The sequence below is a fragment of the Paramisgurnus dabryanus genome, chromosome 1 (assembly GCF_030506205.2).
Source record: "Paramisgurnus dabryanus chromosome 1, PD_genome_1.1, whole genome shotgun sequence".
NCBI classification, from domain to species: Eukaryota; Metazoa; Chordata; class Actinopteri; order Cypriniformes; family Cobitidae; genus Paramisgurnus; species Paramisgurnus dabryanus.
Genome location: NC_133337.1, coordinates 51,292,865 through 51,311,353, shown reverse-complemented (window position 1 = coordinate 51,311,353; position 18,489 = coordinate 51,292,865). Strand labels below are relative to the sequence as shown.

General features: G+C 38.6%; 1 protein-coding gene across 10 annotated transcripts in view; it reads left to right on the top strand.

Moving 5' to 3' along the window:
• cacna1g (calcium channel, voltage-dependent, T type, alpha 1G subunit) overlaps positions 1-11,413 on the top strand; it is a 166,485-nt gene extending 155,072 nt beyond the window's left edge. For 7 of the 10 annotated variants that reach the window (XM_073815448.1, XM_073815437.1, XM_073815438.1 and 4 more), the window contains 3 exons: positions 3,758-3,938; positions 4,060-4,229; positions 9,576-11,413. In XM_073815448.1, the coding sequence (XP_073671549.1) occupies positions 3,758-3,938; positions 4,060-4,229; positions 9,576-10,376 (1,152 nt within the window). In that variant the 3' untranslated portion in view covers positions 10,377-11,413. Of the gene's footprint in view, positions 1-3,757; positions 3,939-4,059; positions 4,230-4,512; positions 8,171-9,575 lie in introns of those variants that run through there. The other 3 variants (XM_073815443.1, XM_073815441.1, XM_073815444.1) reach the window with 2 other exon arrangements.
• Positions 11,414-18,489: the final 7,076 nt, after the last annotated feature.

The following is an 18,489-nucleotide window of genomic DNA, read 5'->3' as shown; positions in this document are numbered from 1 at the left end:
TATCCAACATTCCCTTTAAACGCAAGGGCGCAAGTTCCATGGCGGGATGCTATTATTATGACGGATTTACCAGGCGCACGCCAGGAGCGGTTTACAGCCGAGGAGACCCACATTCTTGTAAGAGCAGTCAAAGACAGAGAAGTTGTTTTGTATGGGGATAGGAGAAACCCGCCCAAATCAGCGTCGGTTAAACAGGCGTGAGAGGAAATAGCTGCAATTGTCTCATCAGCTGGCATCCCCATCCTTGCGCCAAGCGCTACAATGATGTCAGGAGACTGGGGAATCCCAAGCTTACCACCATAAAACGGGCACGCCGTGTAACGGGAGGTGAATCTGCCTCAGGACCTGACGCCAGCAGAGGACATCGCTGCGTCCACCCTCACCGCTGAAAGGGTTTGGGGGCTTTGAAATTGGACCCAAGAAACGCAAGCAAGGTCCAACCCCAAAGAACACTTAGAAATCAAGTTCATATACATTAAGGTTTCTTATCAAAACATTTTAATTATTATTTACATAAAATAAACGTAATACAGCCACACAACAAACTTATGAAAATATTTTAATCGTTATTTGCATGAGAATTTTTTTAACGCAGCCACACAATAAATAAAAACTATCACCACAATGCTCACCACTATGATTCCCCTTATCTCATGTGTTAATATTTTTTATTGTAACAATTTATGATTTGCAAAAATAACTGTTGCATCTGTGTAGATTAGATTAGCAAAGTGTGTGCGCGTTGTGCACGCTATACATTATGGTCAAGCATGCGCCCTTAAAATAGCATAATGAACCACGCGCAACGCGCCACTGACTTTAGACTAGTTTTGTTTTGGTCAGTTGCGCAATTGTTTTTTGAAACTGCAAAATAGCATCAGGGATGGTTTGCGCCGCAACACGCCTCTTTTTTGCGCTGAACCGCCCAGGGAGAGCAAGTTCATTCCCTAGTTTGCCGACGTGCGTCTGTGGAGGGAAAAACCCGCTGTGCGCCGGTGCAAAATACGAAATTATACATGCGTCACTGACAAAGTCAATTGCGCTGGCTGCAAGATAGGGGCCCATTTATCATTATTCCAAGTAATAAGAACGACGACAGACACTAACATTTTGCACTCATGTAAGCAAGTACGTAAAAGTACAGGGCCCTTAGCTTAACATTAAACAATAGTGCAACTGCAACATGCGTTAGCCGAGTGCTAGCACGACTTACTGATCAAACATTACAGTAAACTAGACATTGAAAAAATAAACACAACGTAATAATCATACTTAAAGATTATGGGTAGACGCATGTTGGTCCAAATAAAGTGGGTACTAAACCATCTCTTTTGGCCAAACGTTCAGCAAATCCAGCCTTGAACTTGTGGAGATTGGAGAAGCAATCAACGGTAAAATGATGGGAACACAACACAAGGGTTTCATTCTAAGAAATTAATTTTAACCACTGATTCTTCACATCTTCATCATTTGGTAGTGAAAACAACACAGACGTGCCTTTACAGCTGAACACACAGTGTCTTCTCGACATAATGTTAACACATCAACTAGCGGAAGTGTCTGTGTGCAGGTCAGGGTTTCCGGTTCTTGCAGGCAAGACTATAGGCGGAGACTTGTTAACGTGGTTCAAAGTCAACTCCTTACTTTAGAAGCCAATATCTTGATTTATCGTGGATTTTTTGGGGTTAACAACTAGGGATGCACCGATAGGATATTTTTAGACCGATACCGATTTAAACAGACAACTTCTGGCCGATGCCGATACCGATATTAAACACTTGTATATAATACTATACAGTTGGTCTATAAGCTAGTTAATTTCTGCATCAAATAATTTTTACTGAACATGGATTGAATCTAATTAACATTCAACTTACCAACCTAATAAGAGAGGCACAAATTAAGCTAAAACAAATATAATAAGACAGCATGACAACCTTCAAAGGTGGTTTTTGCTATTCAGCATTTATTTTATTAACAACATTAACTCATTGTTTTACATATAATGGATTTCTTTATGCAGTTAATTAATAAACAATCGGTATCGGCCTTTCTCGTGCTATTGGGTATATATTATGTCGATGATTTCAAATTCATCAAATATCGGCCGATAAATATCGGCGGCCGATACATCGGTGCATCACTATTAACAACTTGGACATTGATGACGCACTGCAATAAAGGTAATTTTCGATACTGGATCTGACTGGCACTTTAAAATATCATACTGCACCATTTAAAGTTAGGTTTAAGTTTGCGGTTTTGAAACAAAGTATAAAATTGTAAAATTGGTATAATTATTTCAATATTTTATGGTTTGCTGCCATTCGTGATTTGTTGTCGTTTTTTATACGCTTCATAAATTATGTGTTTTCTATAGTGTAAATTAATCTGTTTAAATGCTTCTTAAATGTCCACCCTTAAGACATTAAAATATCTGCTTGCCGAAGGACAAAATTGACCAATAAATATATGATATGAAAAAAGATAAAGCAAATTCCAGATTATTTGAAAGCCATTCATGGTGAAATATTGTAATATTTCTCGTGATCTTAAATTTTGTGCAGAGATGAGAGATGAGTGTATTTGGAAGCTGGCTTTCTTCTAACCATCCACTATTCTCTCTCTCTTTCTTCATTTTCACCAGCCTCGTGTTTGTATGGTCCAGTCTAATAGCAAAGTTTTACTGCCTGTCAATCTGCTCCTTTTTTGTCTGGGTTTAGCAGCTCCCTTTTCTTCCTCTCATGTGTTTGAAATTCTGTTCATTTATCTCTTTTTTGACTGTTTGCAACCTACATTCAACATCTGCATATATAAATGTGTTTCTGTTTTTCATGTTTCTGTTTCATAAGTATTGATGTGTTACTGTATATTTTTTGTATTAAAAGTGACGTTTTTTCCTAGTACCATGCTTCTTTGAAGTACATAGGGGTGTGGTATTGGGCGGCTTCTGATGTCTGCCAGCTACAGTAGTACAGGCTTTGGGCCCTGCTTCTGAAGGGGGGAGGCTGATGGGTTCTCAGAACTATGACCATGCATCCATAAATAATTTAAACATCAAATTTTTCAGATGAATGAGATCTAGATTTAGAAAAAAATCACAATGAAAGATAGGAAATTGTTCATGTGTGCCCAAAGTTGTGCATAACACCATGCCAACCCTAATCAATCGTAAATTAACATCGGAAATGGCACTATAATTGTTTAAGACCCTGTGAAATCAAAAGTAGGGTTTGGTGGCTTTGTGAATTTGAGGCAATCTATATGCTAGCGTGTTTATCTTCTGAAGAATTGAACAAAAAATATGAATGACTCATCCTGAAATACTGTATTTAGATTTTAATGAAATTCTTCCTTAGAAACATATATGAGTCATTCAGTATGTAAATTGAATTCAAAGGGTCTTTATTTTTATATTTATTTGATCCCTACAGAGAATTAAAAAAACAATGACATGCCCATGGCTCATGTGGTTAACAGTATAAAAATGTTAAAAATATAAAATCAGTACATAGATGGTTAATTATACAAATATGGATACATGGGTACAACATGGTTTATGAGAATCTCTTTCTAGATCAGTCTCCTCCCTGTGTCTAGTGAACAGTGATGTTTGCCTTTCATGCTAACCAGTCCAGCCTCTATGTATTAGGTACAATGTGTGTGCATCTCCATGTGTCTTTAAGGAAAGCCCCCTGATGGCCCAAACACAAGCACCTTCTCACAACCAAATCTGCACCTTTTTTATTGCCCGCAGACCACAGATCCAACAGATCCCTCGGACCTCAACGGATCAGACGAGCCAGCGCATGAGCACCTGCTGTACGTCAAGAAGACCTCAGTGGGCCGCACACACTCTCTGCCCAATGACAGCTATATGTACTTGCCAGTGCAGCCATATTCAACCCACACAACCTCACCTCACTCGGCTCAAACAGGTACAGCAGTGAAATGTGGACTGTGCCGTGCATTTATAGGCACATGTAAAACAATGTAAAACAGTGTAATAAAGGTTTATAAGCATGTAATAGCAGTGCAATAACATATGTGTTCACATAGGGTCTACTAGCTCGATCCAATCTCAAACAGAAGAGCCCGCCCAGCATCTGACTGTGCCCACGGATCTGTTTCGACCGATAAGTCCTCATAGCCTCTCAGACTCAGAGAGCATCCCGCGAATTCCTCCACCTCGTCGGGCACACACTCTCTCACGCACCTTACGCAGACAGGTGAGCTCGGGTTCGTTTTTTTGTCCCTTTCTGAATGCCGAATGATGCTTTGTATGTTTGTCTGTATTTTATCTCTGCCCGTCTTTCCTAGTAATGCATAACACGCCTTCCAATACCTTATGGATTGCATTTGGAGGCTAATAGGAATATGATTGACATAAAGTCTGACACCTCTGCACTGTTGATCTCTCCCTCTGGCCAGTACATTTCTGCTCTTAATCCTTCCTGCATTCTCTCCTTTCTTTTCTCCTGCTTACCTGCTAACGTGACTTACCCTGTGCAGCTCAGCATGGTCCAACCCAAGCCCGACCCCGAGCTGCTCCTGAGACACAGATACTCCTGTTTCTGAGAGAGCCGGAGTGGGGTGCTTAATTCAGCTGGCCCCAGGGCCCCGCCCTCTCCACAGATCCCTCAAACCCTCTCCCTTTTTCTCTTCCCAAACCTCTTAAATCCTATTTCTCCAGCCCAATGCATTTCACCATGGCTACTGCAAAGGCCAAAGGTTAAAGATCAGGGGGACTTAAAGAGTATAGAGTATTGATTTGACAATATCTATACAGAAATGTCTGTATTAATCTATATAGACATTTTTAAGAATGTGTCTGCAATAATTTTTTGCACAAATGCCTTTTAACCCCTTTAATGTGTTTAATTAAAACAACATGGTTATTATAGGCTGCTTTCTGAGGCGTCGTTTAAAAGCTTATTTACAATAGTGACCGGGGCTAGTTGTCACAGGATTTTTTTAAAGTATAAGACAAATGCATGTTTTCTGTACTGTTGATTTTAGATATTTAAATACCTAGTATAGGTAAACGTTTTTGTACATTTTATCTTTCAAACTAAAGTTTCAATATCATAATTTTGCTTTAGCTGTTGGCCAAACAAGTAAACACAATAACATTAGACTGTTTACATTTTATAAATTAAAATGTAAACATTTTGTATTAACACTTAAACTACAATTATCTTGCTTTTATACATTTTAGTTATTGCATTAGATAAAATTCAGCAATAACTTTTTTTTTATCAAAAGCTCAAACTTTTAACATTAGTTAATGCACAATGAACTAACATGGACAATGGCAGTAACTTACATAAAAAAATAACAATGAATGCTGGAAAATTATATTGCTCTTATATTATGTTAGCTAATGGATTTACTAAATACAACCTCATAATAAAGTGTTACCATATTTAATTTTATATTCAATTTAAAATTTGCAAGTTGAAATCCGTCTCACGCCTCTAGGTGGCAGCAAAGTTTCAATCACACAAGCTTCAACACACAACAGCCTCAGTCTCTTTTCTGTATTGGTTAACTTTCCCAACCTGACACAGTTCCTCTTGATCTTTAGCGCTATAGACATAAAGAAATAACTAGACCGAGCATTGGCTGCTGGATTGTACGTCAATGGCGCCCCAATAATAGATGGGGCAAGTTCTCCATTACTCTTAAAGCAACTGGAGGAATGTTGTACGAACCATCACACACTTTAAAACAACTCTCAGGGAGTTACCTTTCACATGTAAGACTTGAACAGTTGTTTCTGGTTGTGATTGGTCATTCTAACCTTATTTGAGAGCTAGTTGGCAACTGGAGGCAGACTATTGATTCACTGTCAAAATAAAAAGGTCCAAAAATGGCCCCTATAGCTGTCACTAGGGCTGTACCTTTCCAAAAAGTACATCTTTGCATCTAAAGAGGTCATATTCTTACCTCAGAGGTACATATTGGTAGCCTGGTATAACCATACTCTCATACATTCATTTCATTTGTACAGAGAGTCTGGCCAGGCTCCATTGGAAAGTGTTACTTCCTTTAAGGAGGGTTTATTGTTGAAGTTTAAAACTATTGGATCTGCCCAGAGTCACTCAGGATCTGCCAAAGCCAATCGCTAACATGTGGTCGTGACGTATATCATGCACCGAAACCGTCTGGAAACAACAAGTCAGAATAATCAGACAAACAAAAGTTAGCAAACCTGGTTCTTGCTCCGGCTTTAACTTGTGTATATTCGGCAGTTTTGCAACAACGGACCGAATAGCTTTTCTCACGTCTTTCTCCGCTGCCATTACTGAACTACAACTCAAACTGACGCACGACCTCAACGTCATCGTTCTTAGCCACCCCCATCTGTTCGCTGATTGGTCCTGCAGATTTTTGCAGGAGAAAACAAAACTCTATAGAGGCATCCCAGACGTACTGCTGAAGCAAAATGAAAAATAAGCGGAAGCACGTAGGAGGGCGGAGCCAGGCTAACATATTGGTACCAAATGTATACATGTCTGTACCTGAATTGAACATATTAGGACCTTTTAACCTGATAAGGAACACTGTGCCGTACACGGCACACCCCCTCCCTTGCACGTGAGGCTGCATTACGTCATTGTAACTTTAAAGCATTAAATCTTCAAAATATAGGGTCATGCGGCACATCGTTGTAAAGCTTAGACTTTCGGGATTCCATTAAGCGCACACAGAAAGCATAATATGATATTTAGCAGTCATAAAACTGTAATCTAGTTGTTAGTTACCTGAACCGGGCGGCGCCGATTTAGGATATTTACTTACCTTCAAAATCTTTCCTTTATCCGCTTCGGTGAAATTGTCCAAAACAAATTGTTCATAAATCCCCAAAAGTCCAAGGAAATGGAATATCCAAGCCTTTTAATCCAAAACGATTTGTTCATCTCACAATCTTGATGTTTCTGACCGAATTACGATATAAATAGTGTATACAATAAGTTCACTAACAGACATTCGTTCGAATCTCACTTTTCATTCATGATTTATAATGAATATATTCGGATGTCATGTTTATTGTGCAACGTCTGAGGAACAAATGCGCCCCCTTGTGGAATTTCAGCCGTTCCATAAGAGGCTAATAGGTACTGCCCCAGTGACAGCTTGGGACCCTTTCTGGACTTTTTAAATTATTTCATGTACATTAAATTATATTACATAAGGGATGCCTCCGTAATCCAAATCTATACTCGACAAGTGCATGCTTTGTATGATTCCTTATAAAAAATGATAAGTATTCTAAGCATTGGTAGACTAAACATTTATGTACTCCGCACAGATAAAACTTAATTAAATTCAGTTAAGAATCGTTAAAGTTATTGTGCATTCTATCTTAAAAACAAACAAACAAACATGGCAAACTAGTCTTGCCACATCTAATATGGTGGCGCTGCTGACGTATCGCAGGGAAGGACCAAAGTGGCTAATGCGCGGTCTAGGTATTTCTTTAATGTCTATGTTTAGCACCTCCCATAACGCCCACCCACCTCTCTCCTACTGGGCTGGTGCTGCTCTTGGACTCCCTCCGTTAATGGAAATCGAGGTATTGAGTTCGGAGAGAGTTTGGTCCCGTGAAGAGAAGTGGGTCTTGTGGTCTGTTGCAGTAGCCCAGTGGCTCAGAGTGCAGTCTGCCAAACAGTGCCTGTAGGGTAAATCTTTCTCTGCCCTGTTGAAACCAACATTACATACTTTTTTACTGAAAGTGCAATTGATATTGTAAGTTTTCACCTTTGTGACTTCACCCGTAGCAATGGCATGTAATTACGGTTTAAAGGTACAGCTATTTAGTAAAGAGCAATAGAGCAAAAGGTGAAATATGATGTATTTGGCATTTTCTCCAGTATATAAATAATCTTTCTAATTGAATCAAAAGTGCAATGAAAACAATAACACAGCAAATACTGAGAATGTATGTTTTCAATTCAGCTGGTTGCTGTTCGTGGAATGTTACTTTAAATGTATAGTTTACCCAAAAATAACAATTCTGTCATAATAAACTGACCCTCAAGTTGTTAAAAATCTTTATAAATTTCTTTGTTTTGCTGAACACAAAGGAAGATATTTATAAACAAGCAGGAAACAGGAGCACCATTGATTTCCAATGCTTAAAGGAGTCAATTTTCTTTAAAAAAAAAAAAAAATCCAGATAATTTACTCACCACCATGTCATCCAAAATGTTGATGTCTTTCTTTGTTCAGTCGAGAAGAAATTATGTTTTTTGAAGAAAACATTCCGGGATTTTTCTCATTTAAATGGACTTTAATGGACACCAACACATACAGTTTTAATGTAGTTTAGAATTGCAGTTTAAAGGACTCTCAATGATCCCAAACGAGCCATAAGGGTCATTTTTGACAAGAAAAATAAAAAATATGCACTTTTAAACCACAACTTCTCGTCTATCTCCGGTCCTGTGACATGCCAGCATGACCTCACGTAATTGGGTAATGCCATGGAAAGGTCACGTGTTACATATATGAAACGCACATTTGTGGACCATTTTAAACAATAAACTGACACAAAGAAATTTATTATCATTCGACATACTACAACGTCGGAACGGTCCTCTTTCTCTACACTTGTAAACACTGGGGCGTAGTTTTGCCTACGTCCTCTGTGACCCTTTTGACGTGATGACGAATTGCGTGAGGTCACGCTGGCGCATCACAGGACCGGAAGAAGACGAGAAGTTGTGTTTTAAAAGTGTATTTTTATTTTTTCTTGTCAAAAATGACAATCTTTTCGCTAGATAAGACCCTGATGCCTAGTTTGGGATCGTTTAGAGTCATTTGAAACTCCGTTGAGACTGCAATTTTAAACTAAGTATAAACTGTTAAGTGTTGGGGTCTATTAAAAAAAAGAAATCCTGGAATGTTTTCCTCAAAAAACATGATTTCTTCTCGACTAAACAAAGAAAGACATCAACATTTTGAATGACATGGTGGTGAGTAAATTTTCTGGAATTTTAAGAAAATTGACTAATCATTTAATGGTGCTCAAAAATGGTTTGGTAACAAACGTTGGTCAAAATATCTTCCTTTGTGTTCAGCAGGACAGAGAAATTTATACAGATCTATAACAACTTGAGGATGAGTAAATGATGACAGAATTTAAATTTTTGGGTGAACTATGCCTTTAAAACGAATGTGTAACTGCTATTGAGCAAGTTTTATTGAACTTTGATATACTAGCACAATTTAAGAACTATTTTTGTCGGTTAAAGGTTTAATCTGTGGTCCTACGTTTGATACAAGCAAGTGTCAGATTTTCAATATAACTGAGGCTACAAAAGCGCTCAAATCAGATGCCCGAAGGCGGTGTCTTTATTTTTCTAACGTCACCACCATCGTTTGAAGCAGAGAGCTTGTGGAGTGCAATGCTAATGGTGAACTCCACTCTAACTCCACGGTTCCCCCTCCCTTCCACCGGCTTCTAAACCCTTAACATCTCATACTAACTACTGTCATCCTTTCATGTCCAAATCCCTAATGTTACCCCCTACCCTCCCCTCACCTCCTCCCGTCCCTGCTCTCCTCAGGTGGCAGTGAGTGCTGACTCTCAGGAGACTTTGTGCACAGAGGGAGCGGACAGTGAGGGTCCTTCATGTTCCCTTGTGAAGTTTCCACCTCAACTGCAACCCTCACTCTTTCTGGTCCCCGCCACACCAGGCGCCTCTCCAAAACCGTCGCGACCTAGCGTTCACACGCAGCACAACCCCTACGACCAGTACAATGTCTTCTCCAGGCACGCCAACACTCCGCCGCCCCCCGCCAGGCAGGAGGAAATGGACTCGGTGGACCACGAGGTATCGCGCATTATCAGGGCGGGGCTCGTTGGGAGGAGTGACGATGGAGGTGTAGGAGATCAAGGTGCGAGTAGGCGTCAGCTTAAGAAGTACCACAGCGTGGACACTCAGGCTCAACGGGCGCTGCTGCTACCGCGGCCCTCATCCTGGCTAGACGACCCACGGCGACACTCCATCGAGGTGTGCTCGTCCGTGGAGAGCAGTCCTCAGCGCAGTTCCATCTCCTCCGGTTTTGTCTCGCGAGCAGACAGTCTGCAGCAACAGTCCTCTCCGCGCACACGCAAGAAAAAAATGAGTCCCCCGTGCATCTCTGTGGATCCTCCTGAGGGACTGGACCATCCAACTTTGGGGATAGTGCCTCCCCCACTCCCAAGCCGGGACACTTGCTTGAGGAGGCGTGCTCCATCCAGTGAATCCAAGGACTCTTTTGATTTGGCTGGAGCAGGGGATGGTCTTCCTCAAGATGGTGTTGCGAACTCCAAGCTGTTGACTCTGCCAAGTTTCTCTTTTGAGAAAACAAGCTCTGAGCACTGAACCTTGACTACACACGATCACGCACCCAACACAGACACGCACATAACACATGATACACTCGGTGTATCCGTGATGGTGATAGTAATAGTAATAATATCTTAGAGAGTAATAATGCAACAATGTTGAATACTCCATGGGGAATAGTAACTATACCTTGTATTTGTTCTCTACTGCCAAAAGAAATCAAAAGGACTTTGTGACGAGGATCATACAAGCTAATAATAAGACTCTCTCTCCTCAAAGACGCTAGCAGATCTCTGCTGGCAACCTCATGACCTCCTTACGGAAGTCAGCGCAGAGCCCGAGGGAGTGTGTTCCCTTCTGGCCGTTGGGAAGACTTCACAGCACTGTATTGACTCCCTTATGGGCACTGATGAAGGTACAAAGCAATATGAACGTTTTAGAGACACTATTTTCTTAAATTATTGGGCCATAGTGTTTGTAAAGGATGTAGAATTCTTTCTTTTTTGATTTCATTATAGTTTTATTTGTGTCTTTACGTGATGAAATTTTTCCTTAAATCGTTTTATTTTGCGTTATTTTTTCACCATAGGATATTTTTAGCTTTCTTGGTTTTAACAAAAAAAGAAAGAAAACTTTTTCAAAGTGCCAGAATCCATGTATTTGTAGGAATAATGATGATGATAATATTAATAATGATATAATATATCTCTTTAAAATAAAGCATTAAACGGTTTTCTGATTTTTAAGCACAAGTATTAGATTGATGTGCCCTGTATAAAGAACGAGTCTCATAAAGCACAAACGTTGGATGGTATAAGCCGAAGGGATTGTAAACTACCATTATTGACAGCTTTATTATGAAAAGCATTTGCATTAATTGACCTTATGATCAGAGAAAAAGGTCACCTGCGATACACGCACAAGCCGAAAACCACATTTCATTTGTACGAATTTTATTAGAAATCTGGTTCAAATTCTGATTATGTTCCTCTAAGTAGACAAATAAATGTCTATATTGTGAGTACGCCCTATACAGTATTTGTGTGAAAGTGTAACATGAAAAAGTGGGAGAAAGGGAAAATTAAGTACTATATACATAATTAACCACCCTACCTTTTTCCATGAGGTACATTAAAGGATAATTCCGGTATTTAACACGTTGAGTCTCATTTCTGGTTTGTTTTGGATGAACTACAGTGATGGACACTAAAATTTTGACAATGGGTCGTGTCTTGACTTTTTGACTGGTTTAGAAGCGTCTCTTGACTGCTTCAGAATGGAAGTCAATGACCATGCATAAACATGTCATTAAAACAACACTTAACGTTCATTTTCAAAACTGTGCTACTCACCGAGTGGTTCGTGGTGTTCGTTGATGATTAAAAACAAGTTGTGTTGCGAAATACAGTTTCTGTCGTGTTTTATTTGGCATTTTGTAAAGTCCATTGACTTCTCTTGGAAGACTCATTGCTCGCTGATATATCACTCCGCCTGCCGGGAAACAGAAAAGGGTCTGTTTACATGTGGTTGTAGTTTTTTCGCTCGGTTTCTCTCAGAAGAAATTTTTCCCATATTTGATTGCTTAGTGACCAGCTTTAGGTTTGACGTTGAGCTCGATTGTGACTGTCTATACGCTAGACAAGCGTACTTGTATGGCAAAGTGGTTGTCGCCATCAAGTGGTCGGGAGTGTGCTAACGCTTCAGACTCAAATATAGAGCGGAAGTATATACGCGGTTGTGAGGTATCTGAAAAAATAGTTCCACTATAGCAAATAACACGTATTGAAATCATATATTGCGCCAAAATATTTGTTTTTAATCATCAACGAACACCACAGCCACTCGGTGAGTAGTACAGTTTTGAAACTGAACGTTAAGTGTTGTTTTAAAGCAACACCAAAGAGTTTTTTTTTACCTTAAAATAACGTTTCCAAAAAAGTTTCAGTGGTTCATCCACTCAAAACAGGGTGAATGGCACTTTCACATTCGCTTTGCAGCCCTCTATTGGCCAAAACCCCACTAAAGAAGTTTCCAACCGTCGGGTAGTGGTCCTGTAGTTCGAGTGAAAACTACAAAAACTTGCTTTACAACAGACCTACAATCCAATCAGAGCCAGCTATGCTGCAGTATTTACGACAGTGCTAATGAACAATTACGCGTCTTACCTGTAGGGGGAGCAAAGAGCAAAAACTCTTTAGTGTTGCTTTAATGACATGTTTGTGCATGGTCATTGACTTCCATTCTGAAGCAGTCAAGAGACGCTTCTAAACGAGTCAAAAACTCAAGACACGACCCATTGTCAAAATTTCTGTGTCCATCACTGTAGTTCATCCAAAACAAACCAGAAATGAGACTCAAAGTGTTAAATACCGGAATTATCCTTTAATCTCTCACGTCTACACCTCAGCTGAGATAAAAAAAAAAAGTCTTTTGATTGAAGCCGTTATCAAAGGAAGTGCGAATGACTTACTGAAACGGTTCCCTGGTTTTCACAATAGCTCATCAGAACATCTGCAGGCCTCCTTTCAAACTCAAAAAAGCTTTTGTTTCATCAAGTCCAGGTCTGTAATACTGTATAGCCCTATTTCTCTTTAAAGAGCTGGCTGCGGTGTGACTACAGGTTATAGATGGCTTGAATGTGTGGTTGAGTGTGTGGTTAAGTGTGTGTCACTGGCCCAATTTCGAAACAATTTTCCAGCTTCGTTTTGGCAGTTTTCACAAGCATTCTTTAATCCCGCTGGTATTATGAATCAGATGCAATGTGATCAGTATTACTTAGGAGTTATATAATTAGCCATTATATTAAGAATACAGCAATTGGAGATTTTGCAGATTCACCCAATGATGTTCTTCGCTTATCATCTCAGTCAAACTTTTTGGGGCAGTTTCCTGCACAGGGTTTAGATTAACCCAGGACTAGGCCTTAGTTATTTGGACATTAAAGTTGTTTTTACAAACATACCTTACAAAAAACAATCCTGGTGTGTGTCTTGCAAAATAATGGGAGTGATATACAGAATGTTAAGCTATGCCAGTGAAAAATGTTTTTAATTAAAGGGACATTTACCTTTTTTTTAAAATATGCTCATTTTCCAGCTCCCCTAGAGTTAAACATTTGATTTTTACCATTTTGGAATCCATTCAGCTGATCTGCGGGTTTGGCGCTACCACTTTTAGCATAGCTTAGCACAATCCATTGAATCTGTTTAGACCATTATCATTGTGCAAAAAATTAACCAAAGAGTTTCGATATTTTTCTGATTTAAAACCTACAGAAAAGTCAAGTTCTTAGAACTATAGGAACTTAGGAACTATACTCTCAAACTGGCGTAATAATCAAGGATTTTGCTGCTGTAACATGGCTGCAGCAGGCGTAGTGATATTACACAGTGCTAGAAAATAGTCCCCTGCTATTGAATGTAACCAAGAGGACTATTTTCGGGCAGTGCGTAATATCACTACGTCTGCTGCAGCCATGTTACAGCAGCAAAATCCTTGATTATTACGCCAGTTTGAGAGTATAGTTCCTAGCCATATCTGCCTAGAAAATCGCAACTTTTATTTTTACGTCGGTCTTAGTACAATCCTACTAAAGAGTAACTACAGAAGAGTCATGTTTAAAATAGGAAAAATATTGAAACTCTTTGGTTATTTATTAGCGTGATGCTAATGGTCTAATCAGATTCAATGGATTATGCTAAGCTATGCTAAAAGTGGTACCGCCAGACCCGGAGATCAGCTGAATGGATTCCAAAACGGTAAGAATCAAATGTTAAAGTCTAGGGGAGCTGGAAAATTAGCATATTTTCAAAAAAAGCAGAATGTCCCTTTAAGGCAGCTCAAACTTGCATTTTAGTGTGGGACTGGGATAAAGATAACTGCCCTTTTATTAGTAGTGTATTATTCTATCTTAAGGACATTTTGTTACATTTTGAGAAAGGTGATGCCAAAACATCAGAATGCAAATGTGTGTTCAATAATATTTAATGCTTTGATGTATCAGCCAAATGTTTGAAGAAACCAAGTTAAATCACTGAATGAAGATAATTAAATTCCCAACTGGTTTTCTTTCTAACTGCACAAATCCTGGGAAAGGATTGGGGACCAGATGGGAAAGGAAAACTTTGAGGCTATTGGTAAACATCCTCAGCAGGAAATGACGTTTAACCTCTTCTGTGCGTCTATGGTAATCATCTCTGTGGGTTTCTACTTGGAAATAAAGCCTGAAGGACTCTTCGATATACAAGCTAAAGATGAGTATTGGAAAATCCACGATAACATTTACTGCACACAATGTTTCTATCGATTCAGCTTCTAAAATATGACGCAGTTCCCATTTAGTCTGACTGACAATTGAGCATTTGAGAAAACATCATCTCAGGAGATTGTTTTGTGGTAGTAAAGGTCTTGTTTACGAACAGACATGTCATCATGACTCTTTGGGAGGTTCTCCATCATTGGCTGTAAGTTGATGTAGTAAGTGTTTGCTCAGGCGCTCTGCTGAGAGAAGCCAGCAGAAACCAATTTATGACCTCTTCCTACTAGTTCAGCAATCCCTATCACACAGCCCAGAGTGTTTTAGAGTGTCAACACAAAAAGACAACAATACTAAACGTTTATTCCTTAAACGGTTCTTCAGAGCAATGCCTTCGATGAAAGATGGCACGGATTGAAAAAAGTTAGAAGTTAATGTAAGAACATAATAAAATATTGAAAAACAGTGGTGTTTTCCTTTTAGTAAAAGTGTTTTATACATTTTAGTTCACTTTAAAAGTAAAAAATAAAAGAGTTTGAATTGTTTCTGACACCCATGCATGTTTTATAATTTGCTTAAGAGATGAAACTCTGAAAATCTCTCTTAACTCTTTCACCGCCAGCGTTTTTTTTAAAAGTTGCCAGCCAGCGCCAGCGTTTTTCATGATTTTCACCAAAGTTTAATGCCTTCCAGAAAATGTTCTTCTTTAAATAAATAAACATACAATATACCAAATGAAAGAACAGACCCTCTGCTTTCAAAAAAAAAAAAAAAAAAAACGTTTCATCCTACCTTCAGTGGTTCTTTTGTAATCAGCTTTTGAATATGTGTAGGTTTCTGAAAAAACACCACATTTTGAGCAAAAAGCAGAGATAATTCCATTTTTGTGCCGGACTTTTCATAGAGATCCCATTCAGAGCAATCTTTAAAACAGATACGGACATGCAGCAGCTTGCCATAGGGCAATACTTCCGGGTTTAAAAAGTTGCGGAAAGGCACCACCTGGTGGATAATAGCGGTATTGCGGAAAGACGGAAAATCTCGTCATTGGCGGGAAAGCGTTTTCTCTTAATTGAAGAGATATCTCGTCAATGGCGGTGAAAGAGTTAAGAGCAAAAATGTGCCCTTTTTCATCTGCAGTGCAGCTAAAGCACAACGGTTTAATGTTTTCCTAATGACACTGTCTTTCATATCTCATCTGAAGGCAGTAATGGTCATGAAGGCCACTGTTCATCTGAACTGTTCCGCCTAAATGACAGTTGGATCTTGCACGGGGAAAAATGGTACCAAAGTGGCTGGAAAAGTGTCATTGCTTACATAATTATCAGTGAAAGAGAAAATCGATTTTAAATAGAGTTTTAGGGAATGGGAAAATGTATGAACATGGTTATTATCACATACAGCTATATGCTCCTTGGGCCTCACTTATAAAATTCTGCGTAGAAATCGGACTTAATTTGATCTCACAGTCATTTTCATAAAATGAAAGTGTGCACAGAAAACATGCATATAGATGTGAAATCTATAAATTGCAAATGATCTTAAAATTGTGCACAGCTAAATAGTTTCAAATCCTTGCATTTAAACAATGCCTAATAAATGTCATTGACATATAAAAAAGCACCTGTCAATGTTTAAATCGAGCAGCAAGAAAGACATAGGCTACGTTCATACTGCAGGGCTTAATGCTCAATTCAGATTTTTTGAAAAAATTTGATTTTTTTGCAAGGCCGTTCACATTTCTAATTAAATGCGACCTTTTGTGATCTCCTGTGTGAACATGAAATGACCCAGAAGTGACCCGCATGCGCATAAGAGTACTCAACGGTCAAGGACGTCACTTGTAAGCTAACGTTAAACATGGATGTCAACAACGGTGTAGTCAACAGTGGAGCTCTTTTTGCAATATTAAAGTTATTTTCCCAACGAGCCAGCACAATTACAACCTCTAGGGGTGTCCTCAACTAAGGTTTTACATATTCGAATCAGAATTGTAGTAGTCGACCGATAGTAAAATCATATGGTTGTGTGCGTGGGTTGGGAGGGGGCCAGACCAGGTACAAACTGGCAACTTTTATTTTCTTTCACAAGCAGCACAGAAACAACTTTCTGATAAAGTGACCAAAACTGTCTTTCAAGTAAGGAAAGAACTCAAAACTGACGATGCATTTATTATATATATATTTATATATAATTATTTTTATTTAATTAATTAAGGTAAAATGTAAGGTAACATTTGTTTAATTATTCCTCATAACATAACAAGCCACGATCTACGGAACATCACACAAAAAACATTTTGATAACTAAAAAATGACAAAGGTGATCCTGCCTTGGAAACAATTCAGTGTTTTTATTTAATTTGGAGATTTAGCGCGTCAAAGCAGTCATGACAAAAAACGACAAATGAGAAATGACAAATAATTTGTGATTGTGACTGTAAATGATAAAAACTAAGCTTTATATACAATTCATTAAACGTTAATTTGTAACAAGAAAAACACTGAAATTAATGATTTTATAGACACTTCGCGTTATTGTTTAGCACAGAAATACCTGCTTGCTTGCTTTGACTTTGATCATCTCTGTATTCCCTTTAGATACAGAAAGACCTGATGATATTATTAGTTTCAGGAATCTCTTTGCTATCATTTGAAAGTGAACACAGACCATAATATTGAATCACCAGAAAGACAGTCGTGTCAGGCATAAATATAGGTTTGGTGCAGTGCAGATATTTTCCGTTTCAGCACCGAAATTTAAAGAAACACCTTACCTGTTTTGTAGTTTAACTTTTGACAAGATAACCAGTGTGGTTAAAATACATTTTAAAAACTTATATCCGTCGAAAAACATCCGTTTTTGTATGTTTAGTTTGATGAACTCCTAAATATGAGAGGCAGAGCACCTAGCCCGTTCAGCTAAATTGCATGCGCAAGCATGGCCAGCACGCAATAACGCAACATCGATACAAAGAAAAGCAATCAAAAATGTACAGACTTAAATTAGATCAGAATTTACGTTTATAATAAATACATTTTTTTTTAATAAAATAAGGTCAGAAGTAACAAAGTGCAGAACAAATGTGCAAAATGCCTCAAGTGCACGGAAACAAAACACAAGCCAAATAGATAAATCAGATAACCCAGAGTGATTTATAAATAAAAAAAAGTAAAGAAATTATTAAAAGAACGAAAGTATAGTCAGAATTGCCAGCTTTGTCTTTTAATGTAGAAACAAAGAGGCAATGGTTTATAAACATAGAAACCTCTTATGGACGTGTAGACCGGTCACAGGGGTTGTTGGATTTATAAACGCATTTTAAAAAATATTTATTGAAAAATAGAAAAAGAGAGGTCCCGCACACTATCCACTCACAAAAATAGAAATAATAATTTAATTATTAATTAGTAATTATTTCTATTTTTGCAAGTGGATAGTGTGCGGGACCTCTCTTTTTCTATTTTTCAATTTTGGACTTTCGAGTCCTGCTCTCCTACGCACCTATCACACATAGGTGTGCGACGTTTATGTGATTAAAAAATATTTATTGAAAGCTGCTACTTCACATATTATTTGCAGCATTATAATAATATGCTATATATTAATATATTGGGAGAAAGCTGTTATATGTGAAATCATATAACGTGTGCACCCATCCGGCCAAAATTTTATGATGTGGAGCAGTGTTAGCAACGTCCGCCATGGTTGTTGATTATCTTATCGTTCTTGCCTACTTCAATGCAGAATTATGACGTTTGTAGCGTATCAATGACGTACAGGTCGGATCCATGTGGCTTGGTCGTTCATATGGAGGTCGCGTTTCAAAAGATTGGATACGTATCGGATACAGGACCACATACCCAAGTGGCCTGGGTCACATTTGAAAAGATC